The following is a 13,316-nucleotide window of genomic DNA, read 5'->3' as shown; positions in this document are numbered from 1 at the left end:
AAACTGCCAAGGTGGGGGAACGTGGGTGACAATCCATTGTAAAAATTGAGGCCCTCTTCATATCCTTTTTTACTGGAAGGTCTTGCTTCCAGTTGTTAGGGTTTACAGCCTTTTTGAACGGAAGGGATTCCATCCATTCAGAGAGGCTGTAGAGCCAATTTGACTGGAAATGATTCCTTCCAGTTGAAGAAGCTCTACAGCCACTTCAACCAGAAGGGATTCCTTCCAGTCAAAGAGGCTGTACAGCCCTTTCAACCCTTGTGTGGATTGTTGGCATCAATTTAGCACTGATTGCACGCAAGCCATTTGTGAATGATATTTTTTGAATTTGGCTGGGCGCGCACTGGGCGCCAATTTGGCTGCCCCACCTGCTTGCCAAGCAGGAAGCCTCTGCAGCCACTTGGGGTACCTTGATTTTGTGAGAATGACAGCTTAGGGGAAGGAAGCCGACCTCACAAAGTGAGAAAGGTAACCAGAACTAAAACAGCTGCGGAAGTGGGTAAGCAAAGCAGACCAATTTCACAGTCCAAAAAGACCCGCATATCTCCAAAAATACTGATCAATAAACTTCTGTTTTTGGCCTGTGGTGAAACTCAAGAAGAAGAACAGAGTTCTAGCCGTGGAAAATCCCAAAAACCAGCCATTGTTATTGAAACAAGTCTTGGAAACCACCAAAGGTGATAAACCAAAGATCTATGGTCCTAGAAGAGTTTAAAGTTCTGCTATTGCAACCTACTTCCCACAGCCAACAAAGTCAACTGAGCAAACTCAGATCACAGAACCCTCAACACAAGTTAGGAGAGGAAAGAGGTATGTGGTACTTAACCTAGAAAAGCAATAGATGAGAAATTTTGAAGATCATGCTCCTGCATTACAGGAAACATTGAAGGACTTTGTTATTGCTTTTCCTAAAGAGCCTAAGCCAAAATAAAGCGGACTTGGTCCCCATAGACTGTAAGAGCCAATAGTTTGTACAAGAAAACAGAGAATGAGAAGAGAACTGATCATGCTTGCAAGGGTGGGCAGTTACGTTACGGTACGTTACGGAGGGCTAATTGGATACCGTAACTTTTTTTTAGTTATCCAAATTAGCCATTTGGGTAACGTAACATTTTTTTTGAGTAACGTAACGTAAAGTAACTTTTTTTATTTTTGAGTTTTGGAGGTTTTGGATAACGTAACTTTTTTGGGGTGGACATTTTTTGTTCAATATTCTCAAAAAATGGTTCATTTGAATAATGAATTTAGCATAATGGTTAGTGCTTGCCACTTGTATGTTTTGCAACATGCAGGTTGCGGGTTCAATCCTCACTGTGCACCTATTTTGACCTGACACCCTGGGCAGAAACTGGCATCAGTGGCTGTTTTACATCAACTTGAGCCCAATACGTACTCATATTGAACAAAAAAACCCACAAATAGTCATTTCTCTTGGAAAGTTACGGCAAGGTTACCAAATTTGGGCAAAACTGTAACGTAACCCATTTTGTTGAAAGCTTCTGGGTAACGTAACTAGAAAATAACCAGCCCTTTTTCTGCGGCAGATATTGTAACTAAAATCAAGGTATCTGTAACTACTGGGTAACGTAACTTTAAAAGTTACGTTACAGTTATGTTCTCAATTACGGGTAACGTAACGGCCCACCCTTGATGCTTGCTCATTCTTCTTTTGCAGATCAGTTCAACTGATTAGATCAAGAAAACCTTAACCCTTACTTCTTAGACTCCCACTCAAATTATACAGCGGCCTAACACCTGCTTTTAGGTGATTTATCATTCTTACCTTTCCTACTTCTAATTCAATGATGGGTAGTTATGTTCCAGATTACGGTAACATAATGTTTTTTTAGCTGTTATTGTTAAAGTTACTTGTAAAAGCAGTGTGTTACGTTCCTGCTGCAATGTAACAGACAAGTAGTGATGTTTGTTAATTTATTGGTGCCCGCAAAGCACCAGATCACTGATAAATTTTGGGCTGGAAAAGAGAGGCCATTACATTAAAGCAAAAAAATTTCAAATATCCCACTAATAACAATGTTTGAGCCACAGGAGTGAAACAAAACTCCCAATGTACCAGCCAAGTCATTGATGTCAACACGCTTCAGGTTTTTTTTTTTTCAATTTTTGTACTTAGATCAGCAGTCATCCAATCCCATGGTACTCAGATCAGCTGTTTTTGACTGTTGCTATGACTCTGTTATCAGCGGTTCTCTCCCGCTGATTTTCAGCGCAGTGCAGTGTGTCAAAAAACTGCTGCGCTGTTTGCAGTGCAGCTGTTTCACCCTTAGCACGAGTGTCCCTAGTGCACTGTTAGTTAGCTGAGCTGTCTTGGCTCGCAGCTAGATGACAGGTACTGATTAGCGGGATTTGCTCCAGCCCCACTGAGTTGGTTAAAACCATAAATTCATGGTTTTTTCAATAAACAGGGGAAATCCTTGAACCAAAAATCCATGGTTTACAAGTTTTATTAAACTTTGATAAAACCATGCTTGCAGTGCAATCATGACCACCAAATATTGAAAATCATTGTAGGATGATGTGGTTTAAGAGGGATTTTATTTTACCATGATGCAAAAAAAAAAGAGGAAGAACTTGATAGACATGAAAAATATGAGTGCACTAATTCAGGTTTTTTTCAATAGAGGTTTTCAAACATGGTGTGGGTCCTGTTTCAGGAAACCCAAATTCAGGGAATTTGTGCAACTGCAACACGCCCTGCATACCTGAACCCAATTTTACCCAAAAAAAATGCAGAAATAATTTAAAAAAATTTTGTGCAGGAACTTTGTTTTCCTGAATTGGGTTTCCTGAACTGGGACCTGCACCATGTTTGAAACCCCCTTGAATTCAACTTGCACACAATGTTTCACTGAATAGCATTCCCTCTGCGAGAGTAAAAGAATAACCTAAACTGTTGGTGATGATCAGAGGTCTTGATGAAGAAATTTCTCCATGGGAAAAGGCTCATTCCCCTCAGTTTTGGGTAGCATTCTTTCATAAACCTATTGTGTACATGTTTTCTTTCACACCTTTGTTGAATACGGAGTAGGATCAAGACAAATGTTTCTTCATTCACAAAGACCTGGAAGCATTTTTCTGGATTGGAATGATAATAATAGCTGAACAGGACTTCAACTGCGGCTTTTGCAAACATTTCATTTTTCTTCAGAGGGTCCTGATTTTTCTCAATATGCAAGGCTTCCAGGACTGTCCTTTGAATAAGTTTTCTATCACTTTCATCTGCAGTATTCTTGCAGGATTTGGATTTTTGATGATCATCCGACCAAGTTAAGATTTCATAGAATTCATTCTGAATCCCAGTTTGCTCATCCCAAAGCACTCCATCATCAGAAGGGTGACCCAGGCTGTGAATCAATCTGGAATTCATCTTCAAAATTAGATCAAGTAAATCTAATAGCTCATAGAAGAATACTTGTCTTTCAGTAAATCTAGGATATGAATCAAGTTCACTATTGTTTTTTTGCCTTTGAGAATCCCACCATCTACCAAGTTCCACTTTCATGGACTGATTTATTCTCAAGTTGGAACTTCTAGCATATCTATCATAATTGGTTTTGAAATTGAATACTGTTTGCCATTGATTTGAACAGTCTTTTCTATTTTGGGGATCAATGTTCTCCATTGGTTCTCCCAATTCCTTTCTGGGTTGATCTTTTTTTCTTGTAATATGTTTCACAAATTTTTTCACATTTAATGTTTTTCGTTTTATCATTGGACAAAAATTATTATTTATTGCAATTAATTCATCTTGATCAAACTCTACATTCCATGGCATAAAATTCAAATTATCAATTAATTTTTTGAATGTTATGAAACCATTGGCATATGAAACAGGGACTACATTCCAATACTGTATTTTTTGCAAAAAACGAAGGAAAAGATGATCTGTTGTGAATAAAGCTCTCCACTTGTTGTTCCTTCCAACATCATATTGAAAGCCATTAAGATTACTCATTTGCTGATAGTAATGAAAAATGATGTTGAATGCAGCTTCAGACATCAAGATTTGTCTTGGGCAGGTTGATTCCAATAAGGAAACCTGTTGATGATTTCCAATGGTGTAGGTTGGTTTTGTATATTTTGAAGAGAGAGCTCTCACAATCATACTTGTAAGTGATTCTTGACTGGTATTAGAGCTTGAACACTGAGAATGATTTTTTTCTGATAAACCTTTTACTTGTTTTATTCTTGAGCCTGCAAGCAGATTCAAAACCCACTTTTGCAAATTGGATTGTTCTTGGTAATAGTCCTTGTCTCCTATGTTTAAAATCCTCAGAAATTTTGAAAGTACACACCAAAGCAGATGGGAAAATTCCTTAAAGCTATTAAATGATCTTGGGTCTTTCAATTCTTGAATTGGAACCAAAAATTCAGAATTTATCAATGGGTAGATAAGTGAGGCAAGAGAGGTTATGAATTTTGAGATCTGTTCCTCTTTTTTCACAAAAAGTTCTTCAAAAATAGCATTAGACATTCCCAGCTTCATTGTGTAGATCCAGGCCCAGATTTCAGGGCCAGCACCCTCAACATTAAGTTTATAAAATTCAGGAATATTAATTTGTTGACCATGAGCCTTACTTGATTCTTCTGGATCATTCTGAATAGCTATTTCTTCCTTTCCAGTTTTCCCCAAAACCTCAGATTTTATTGCGGTATGCATGTTATGTTTGGATAAGCGGTTGCAACTTTGTTGGTGCACCACTAAAGATTCTATTGAAGATCTATCAGAATTCTGCATGGATGGAATTAACCTGGAAACTTCTGCTTCTCCAATTCTGCTCATACTTGGTTCAAATTCATGGATCTCCAACTTTGGTTTACACAGTGACTGGTTACCTGGAGGTGATTGCAATAAGGAGACTTCAGTAGAGTACTTGGAAACTAAAAATGAAAGCAAAAATGGATAAGCTTACTGAGACCCAAGCTCAAGTTTAACCAATCTTGATCATTTCTTTTTTCCTCCATCTTGAAATTGTTCATGAATTTTTTGGGGGAAGTGGGTGCTTTTGGTTTTTTCAATAGATTCCATGAGTTTTGATTGTCATCTGGACTAGTTTCCAGAGAAATTATTGAATCCTGAGGCTGAAAGCAGAGCCTTCTTTTGGAGCTTCCCTCTTCAGCATTGATGTAATCTTCTGGCCTTTGAGCTAGGAAAAGACACAGTTTTCAACAGCTATTATGGTTGTGGCACTGAAACAAGCTTGGAGATAAAAAGGAAACTTGAAAAACTCACCAAAGAAATTAATTTCATTCTTTACTTGTCTAGTTCTGCTACCCTGATCCACCAAGAATCCTGTTGGTGAGGTGGACATGTTGGATAGCTGAACTTCCATTTGAGCTAGGATTGTGAAGAAAGTGAATTGTATTAATCTTTTCATATTTCTATTGAGATGAGCCGGTAACTTTCAGATGTTTGTAGAAAGTAAGTGGAGAATTTTGGGGCATAAGAAAAGGTTTGCTTGGAAAAAAAAATTAAAAAAAATTCCTCCAAAGCACAAAGACTTGTGTCAGCATAGGTTTTGGCCCTGTTATGTACAAATCAGTTTCTGAGGCCTCAATGTGGCAATATATTGCCTCAAACATGTCTCAACCAACACAGCCTCAAAACTTATAAATTGATTCATAAATTCCTAGTGAAATTTGGAAGATATGAAAATTCAAGTATATTAGAGCATCTCTACCCAGGGAGGTAAAACCAGGTTGCTAAAAACCCGGGATGGCAAGTCAAATTTTGCATATAGCAACCCGCAAGGCTCTGGAACACACCCAATATTGGTGCTATAATACATACACACCAGAAGCACCCTCTCAATGAACAAGTCATCAAATGGAGCTGCAGGGCTCCATGAACATACAGCCGGTCATCAATGACTCATATAACACAATAGCTTATGAATAAAGCTCTTGATGAACAGTGTCAATGGTGGGCCTTTACAGTTACCTGTTAACTTGAAGTATCATAAAGTATCAAAAAATAAGTTACAATACCAGAAATATGGTTATTGATTTTGCCAACAAAAGTTAACTATAACCTTGAGGGCTTAAAAAATGACATAAAATACCCTCTATAACAGCCAATACAGGCCATTTTCCATTGATACAGCCAAAAATGTATTGTAATCTATTGTAAAGTATTGAAAATTTTATATTTGCTCGTGAAAATTAACAGTTTTTCCTTAAAAAGAATGGCCGATGTGTGACACAAATTGGCCCATATATCGTAACACATCGCATTGGCCCACTGTTGACAGTGTAGCTGGTCTTCAATACCTTGCAAACCTCCCTTAGACCAACATAGACGGTCATCAAGAGCTCTCAATGACCGGTGCAGCCAGTCATTGAGAGAGCTCTTGATGACCAGTACAGCCAGTCATTGAGAGAGCTCTTGATGACCAGTACAGCCAGTCATTGAGAGAGCTCTCAATGACCAATACAGCCAGTCATTTAGATAGCTCTCAATTACTACAGCCAGTCATCAAGAGGGCTCTCAATGCCGGTACAGCCAGTCATCAAGAGCTCCAGTCATTGAATCCCACAGGATTCAATTAATATGCACAATAGAAGCTTCAAACTTCATCTTGATGTTTCTAGCAATCTGGTCCAAGCCTTCTTTAATATGATTCCTGGGTTCTTCCATGGTAGGTTTCATGAATAACAGGTTGTTTTGTGGAGATTCTTTTCTGGAGTCTGGTTCATTGAGATTGATTAAATTCAGCATTGGCCTGGACTTCCTGTTATTGCTCTTAAACTTTATTTTCATTGGCGAAGGGCAGTCTTTGGATAAGTGGCCAATTTTATTGCAGTTGTGTCAACAAGCTTTACTTACATCCACTGCATCCAAGTCCATAGGATTACATGGGGCCATCAAGGTTTGTAACAGAAAGGAGAAGCTGCTACCAGTGGGACTTTGATGGTGGCTAGGGGTGAAGCTTCTTGGTATGAAAGTTCTTTGGTTAGCAAAGTTGCAGGAACTTCCACGGTGATAGTTGCTTTTGGCCAACCTATCATGTTCACGGAGTGAGTGCAATAAATCATCCAACATTTCACATTTGTTGCCAAAGACCTTGACACGTAAATGACCTGGTAAGTTGAAGGTGAATAAGAATTTCTTATCATTTTCAGTCATTGTGTTGGCGGGTAACTTGATACTCAGTCTAGTGAACCAGTTGATATAGTCTTCAGCAGTAGTATATCTAAGAAACTGGAGTTCAATGCAAGTATCATATTGACTATGAGAGTAATTGAAATAGCTTACGGGTGAAGGTTGACCACAACATCTTGTTCACGTTTAATTTGCTGACCAGGTTATACCAAAAGTCTTTGGCACTGTCTTTCATATGTGGTACAATCATGGGTGTCCACTTGTCCTCAGAGGCTCAGGTTGTCCTTGACCTGTGAGGATAAACTCTATTTTCTTGATCCAGGCGTCAACATCATCCTTTCTGTTAAAATTGGGGAGTTTGACAGAGACAGGGTCCGGTCAGCTCGGTGGTGGTTTCTTGTATTTGTAGCTGGTAGTTGTTGGATTTGCATTTGTTGATTATTGATGACTTCTTCTTGGGCGGCAATCTGTGCCTTGTGGATTTGACCATTGATCATTTGTGCTTCCATTTCAACTGTTTGTTATACTGTACAGTACCTAATTGGACTGGTTCTAGCATCAGTAGAAAGAGATATGAGTATGATTCAATGTATATATGTTTAATTTTCATATTGGACCACAGATAGCTATTTGGATTTTTATAAATTTCTTTCAAAAGTTTTTTTTAGAGGGGGGGGTTTGAGAGAGTACTTACCGGTTTGCAAAACCGGCAGGAGAGGAGATAAAAGGTTTAAGTTGGGGTGGGTTGGAGCAACGTTGTAACCGCTGCGCTGCGTTTAGCGTGGCGAAGCGGTTAGCGCAGCGGTTTTGTGCCGCTGCGCTAACCGCTACGCGCAGCGGTCAGACCGCTGCGCTAACCGCTTTTTGTTTTCCCAGGAAAAAATGGTGATTTGTAGCGCGCTAAAAAAAGCGCCCACGTAGCGCTGAACCGCTGCGCTTCAGCGGTAGTGCAGCGGTTTTCAAAAACAGTTTTAAATCATGTTAAAAGCCATTCAAAACACAATAAAATTGCGCTATCCGCTAAATTAGCGGATAGCGTAGCGGATTTGCGCTTCCGCTGCGCTAACGCTGCCACCCCTCAGGATGAAGCAGTACATACCCCGCTAAATTTAGCGCTAGCGGAAGCGGTTTTTCAACCGCTTCCGCTAAATGCCCATGGGACGTGGCGGTGTACATAAGCGCTGCGCTGCGCTAAATGACCGCTTTTTCTAGCGCAGCGCAGCGGTTACAACGTTGGTTGGAGATTTGTAGGGTTAAGTGGGTTCTAAGGAGTTTTATAAGTGTTTTTGGTGCGAGTCTTCAGAGCTTTCTCTAGTCTACTGAGGTCTTTGGGTGTGGAGGATAATAAGAGAGAAAAGGGGTTGACTCACAGAAGTATTTCTGTGATGCTTGCTGGTTTCAAGAGCAGGAAATGTGTGAGCAAACTTAGTTGTTGATCCATTGCAGGGAGAAGACGGTCTGTTTATAGACCAAGGGAGGAAGCAGCTCAACAATAGAAGATATAGATGCAAGAGAAGAACAGAGGATTCTTATTGGATGAGCTTGTAGGGATCTGAGAGGATATAAAAGGGGTGGCCGGACTTGGAGAAGTCCGGTCAAGATAGATAGACTAATGTACATGATTTAGGATATCAGTAAAGAAGACACTCTGATGTAAGTAGGCCGCAAATGGCAGGATATCAAGGATTGACTGAGAGTGACTAAACAAAGGACTCAGGAGGTATGAATATAGTAGATACTGAGAGCGGTCACAGAGGTGAGAGGCCAAGAGCGGTGTACAAAGAGAAAGATAGGGTAGGAGCCATTACCTTTAGGGGAAGGCAGAAGCGTACTAGCGTAGGCTCCACAGTGGCAGGAATTCTCTAAGTTCTGTAATTGCTTGCTTCTATAACTTATTTGGAATAAAACTGCTTATTTTGGATAATAATAATAAGGGGATTCTAAGCTGGCCAATTGCGACTTGCATGCAGGTTGGCAAGTTGGTGTTCAAGGCTGTTCTTGATGACCAACTTGCAAAAGGATGTTCAAGAAGGCTTAGGGGGCTTAGTGCAATGTGACCTGCATGCAACTTTGCAACTTGGTGTTCAAGAATAAACATGAACACTGACTTCATGCAAGTCACACTTGGCCAACTTTGAAACCCCCAAATAGCTTGTTCCTGTCCAACATACAAGATTTGGGTAAATTTGTGACATTCCTTCCGGTCCAAAAAAACCTACTCCAAATGAGGATCTTTGCTCTGTCTGCCATGACGTAGAGGGGATCATGGGAGATATCAAAATTTGCACTATGTATTTTCTTCAGCATGTTGTGTGTTCTTGGTGCGCGAGTTCGGGGAGAGGCTCGCCCCGTGGGTCCACCCCCGAGGTCTCGAGGGACCTGGCCAAGCTCGCCCGCCTCGCCCAGACACTGCCGAGGAGGACTTCGCAGCAGAAAATGTCTCGAGTGGGTCAGTCGCTCGTCTCTCTCTCCTAACCACAACACACTCACACACTCACTGACTGACTGACTGACTCCGATCACACACAGTCAAGGGCGGAAGACTGTTCAAGCCAGTCGCAAAACCACCCGCAACACAGAAAACCACCCCCGCAACAGGCCAGCTGCCCACCCCACCAGCCACCTCGAAAGCAGCCGACTTCACCCACAGCCAGCCACCACCAACAGCTCATGCTGCCCGGCCGCTCTTCAACCCAGAACCAAGCCCCCCTGCCCAGCAACAAGATGCGCACACGCAGCCGACTACCTCCCTAGCAACAGCAGCAGCATCCGCAGAAGTAGCAGTAGCAGTATCCAAGCAGCCCTCGGCAGCCGAGAAGATGCGACTGAAGGCCAAGGCTGCAAAGGCCGCCCGGGCAGCCGAGAAACTCAGGAACCCCTCAGCATTCCGCCGCTCAACCTCAGTGCTCACCGACACCTCATCCATCTCCATCAACAGGAACCCCTCCATCCCAGCCACCAGTCCTCCACCCAAACTACCACCACCAACCACCTCCCAGGACATCTCAGTACCCGATCTGGACTCAACCAGCCCAGCAAGACCAACCCAAAAGGCTTGGTCTCCACCCATCGATCCCTTACTCGACATCGCCACTTTCATCGATGATACTGTGCCCCCCCTGCTCGATCATCCGCCCAGCAGACAGGATATCCCCGTCCCAGCCGCTCTTCCCTCTCCAACTCTCACCGGCCCAAGCCCCACTCTCCCCGATCACCAATCTCAAGCCACCGGCACCCAAGAGAAAACCCAAGAGCCCGCCAGACGAGCTGGTCCAAGCAAATCCGCTAAGCCGCCCCCTAAGAAAAAACCCGCCAACTTCATTCCGGATCAGTCTGCTGCTGCTGCTGCTGAGGAAGAAGAAGAAGAAGAAGAAGATATATCACCACGACTCAAGCGGAAACGCCATCTAGAACAGCTCAGGAAAAGCAAGAAGAACAAAAAGAATGACAGTCTGACTCCAAGTCAGAATCAAGAAAACGACGATCAGATGGATAAGATCAACCAAAAAGTGTCGGCACGCTTCAAGAAACGTCAAGAGAAGAAAGCCGCAGGATCGCAAGTGAAGAAGCCGAGAGGGAGCCAGCAGAAACAGAAAAAGAAGAAGCAGGTGGGGGAGGGCGTAGACGAGAATGCGGGGCCAGAGGGGGAAGAAGGAGTGGAGGAAGGGGAGCTGAGCTCAGATGGCCCGTTGGACCCGACGAAGGTGTCGATGGCCGAGCTGACAAGGCCCGAAAGGCTCAAGGGCCAGTCGAGCGAGGTGCTTGCAAAGCATCTCGAGCTGATCGTCGAGCGCCGGGAGCGCGAGAAAAACGAACGGGCGGTCGCCCGCCAGGAGGCTAAACAAGAGGCCCGACTGCGCCTCTTTAACCGGGCCCAATCCGTCAAGGCCCGACGGAAACAGAGAGAAGACGGGCAGCTAGACGGCGACGAGCAGGAGGAGGAGGACTTCTCTCAGCAGCAGCTCAGTCCGGCCCAGCCGCAGGACGACGGCCAGCCGTCTCAGGCTCCAGACGGCGCTCTCGAGCAGCAGCAGGCCGACGACACTGAGACTCAGGCCGAGAGCCGCAAACGGAAGATCATGGAAGAGTACGGCTTGGAAGACCTCGACTCGGATGACGATCTGGCGGACTTCGAGGAAGTGGACTACGACGAATTCGCCAAAGGGTCCAAGAAAAACCCCGCTACTGCTCCTCCCGCAAAGAAAACTGCTGCGACCCCCGCGGCTGCGGATGAGGAAGAGGATGATGATGATGATGAGAATATGGTGGTGGAGGAGTTTAATGTGGACGACTACGTGCCCCAGGCGTCTCAGTACGCGCCTCAACTCAGAGTCGTCGATGGACAGATGGTCCTGGACCAAGACTCGCTGGCCGTCGACCGGCGAGACCATGTCCGTCTCCTCCTCTCCCTCCCTCTCTCTTTTCTACCACTGCTTCACTGATGCTTTTTTGGCTTTGGGGGGGACAGACTCCTCCGCTGGACGACATGGAGGTCGTCGAGGAAAGCGACGCCACCAGGTTGGTTAACTCGAACACGTGGAGTAAGGCTGTGCGCGGGGAACGGTGGTCGGCGGACGAGACGAGTCTGTTCTACGACGTCAGTCTCTCTCTCTTTCCCCCATCATCAGCCAAGGTTTTGTTTTTGAAGGAAGATTGATGGTGTGTGGAGCAGGCTGTGCGGCTGTTTGGGAGCGATTTCGAGATGATCAGCCAGCTGTTTCCGGGCCGAACCCGGCGTCAGATCCGGCTGAAATGGAACAAGGAGGAGAAGATCAACGGGGCGGAGATCACGGCGGCCTTACTTGGGAAGAAGCGGAGCTCGACGGGCGCGGAGGACGACGAGCTTTCGCGGATCTCGGAGCACTCGGAGGGGCCCGAGGCGGAGAGAGAGGAGGGGGGATCGGGGATGGGCGAGGAGGTGGAGGGCGTGGACGACCTGGTGATCCCCACCCAGCTGACCGGGTTCTCCGAGTACGCCAGGATCGTCGGCATCGACTGTTCCGGCCCGATCCCGCTCGACCCGATGGACAAGTGGCGCGAGAAGGAGCGGCTCGAGTTCGCCCAGGCCCACCCCGCCGCCGACAAGGCGAAGAAAGCCGACGCCGACCCCGCCCGCCGTGCCGTGCTCGATGTCGAGGGCGACGAGGACGAGGACGAGGGCGAGCTCGTCGAGGAGGACTTCGGCGGCTGGGGCGAACTCGACGACTTGTGATCTACGCCCACTTCTGTACTCTTTCCCCCTGTATTCCAAGCCCGTCCCCCTTTCCTCTCTCTCTCACACACTCACTCCCCACCCTCTATCCGCCAAAAATGCTCATACGATCAGCATACACTTTTTCTTTTCTTTCCTGCTGAGAGCTGGTCGCTACTGTCAAGTCGCCATGACTATGGAACACACAACAACAGCTTCCGTCGGTTTTTTTTAGATCTGCATGTATATGTGCATAAATATATGAATTCTTGGGGTTTTGGGGACGACTTTCGTGGTTTCTTTGGGTGTTGATGTGTCCATACATGCATGTGTAATCTCCTTTTTTCTCCTCCTCAGTACAAATGTGCTACCGATTGGTTGACTTTTCATTTATGGTCGTGTTTGTTGGCCTGTACTGTTTCCAAAGGGTCCTGAAACTCCCACACAAGGTACTCTTATACCCCCCTGGAGACCTGAAAGTGGCTATCAAATTAGTTGCGGTTCCGTAGGTTTTTTTAAGCGCAGTTTTGATTCGACATTGCCCACTAATGTGCAGGTGTGAGGTGATCTGTAGCTACTGATGGAGGCCCACCTATATAATAAATCTCCTCTTTAATTATATATACACAGGATTTTACTATTTTGGTATGATTTTTCTGCCCATTTGTGGCCTGTGCTAAAACAATTAGGGTGTTCAAAGTTGACTTGCATAAAATCATAACACCATAAAATCATAAAATTCTAAGCTGAAAAAAATATGTACACCCAAACACTCAAATTGAAGCAACATTTCTAAAATGGTACGCATAAAATCATCATTTGAAAGTTTTATGATTTTATGATTTTATGTCAAGAAAATTTTATGATTTCAACTTTGAACACCTTAAATTTAGTGTGCTCATCTTCTAAACTAACAGAGCTACATAGCTGGGTAGTTGAATGGTGACTAGGGTTAAATTTGTATCTAGAGTTTATTCATGTAATAACATCAGCAACTATTTC

General features: G+C 44.1%; 1 protein-coding gene across 1 annotated transcript; it reads left to right on the top strand.

Annotated features, from left to right (window-relative positions):
* Positions 1–9,942: 9,942 nt before the first annotated feature.
* Positions 9,943–12,823, top strand: PtA15_4A852 (uncharacterized protein; the record flags this gene model as incomplete). Its single annotated transcript, XM_053168779.1, has 6 exons — positions 9,943–10,454; positions 10,545–11,343; positions 11,428–11,514; positions 11,592–11,720; positions 11,796–12,245; positions 12,764–12,823. 6 exons carry the CDS (start codon positions 9,943–9,945, stop codon positions 12,821–12,823), a joined length of 2,037 nt encoding a protein of 678 aa, XP_053019954.1.
* Positions 12,824–13,316: the final 493 nt, after the last annotated feature.

Source organism: Puccinia triticina, chromosome 4A (assembly GCF_026914185.1).
Source record: "Puccinia triticina chromosome 4A, complete sequence".
NCBI classification, from domain to species: Eukaryota; Fungi; Basidiomycota; class Pucciniomycetes; order Pucciniales; family Pucciniaceae; genus Puccinia; species Puccinia triticina.
The sequence above is the reverse complement of the archived record's forward strand: the minus strand, read 5'-3'. Positions and strand labels throughout refer to the sequence as shown.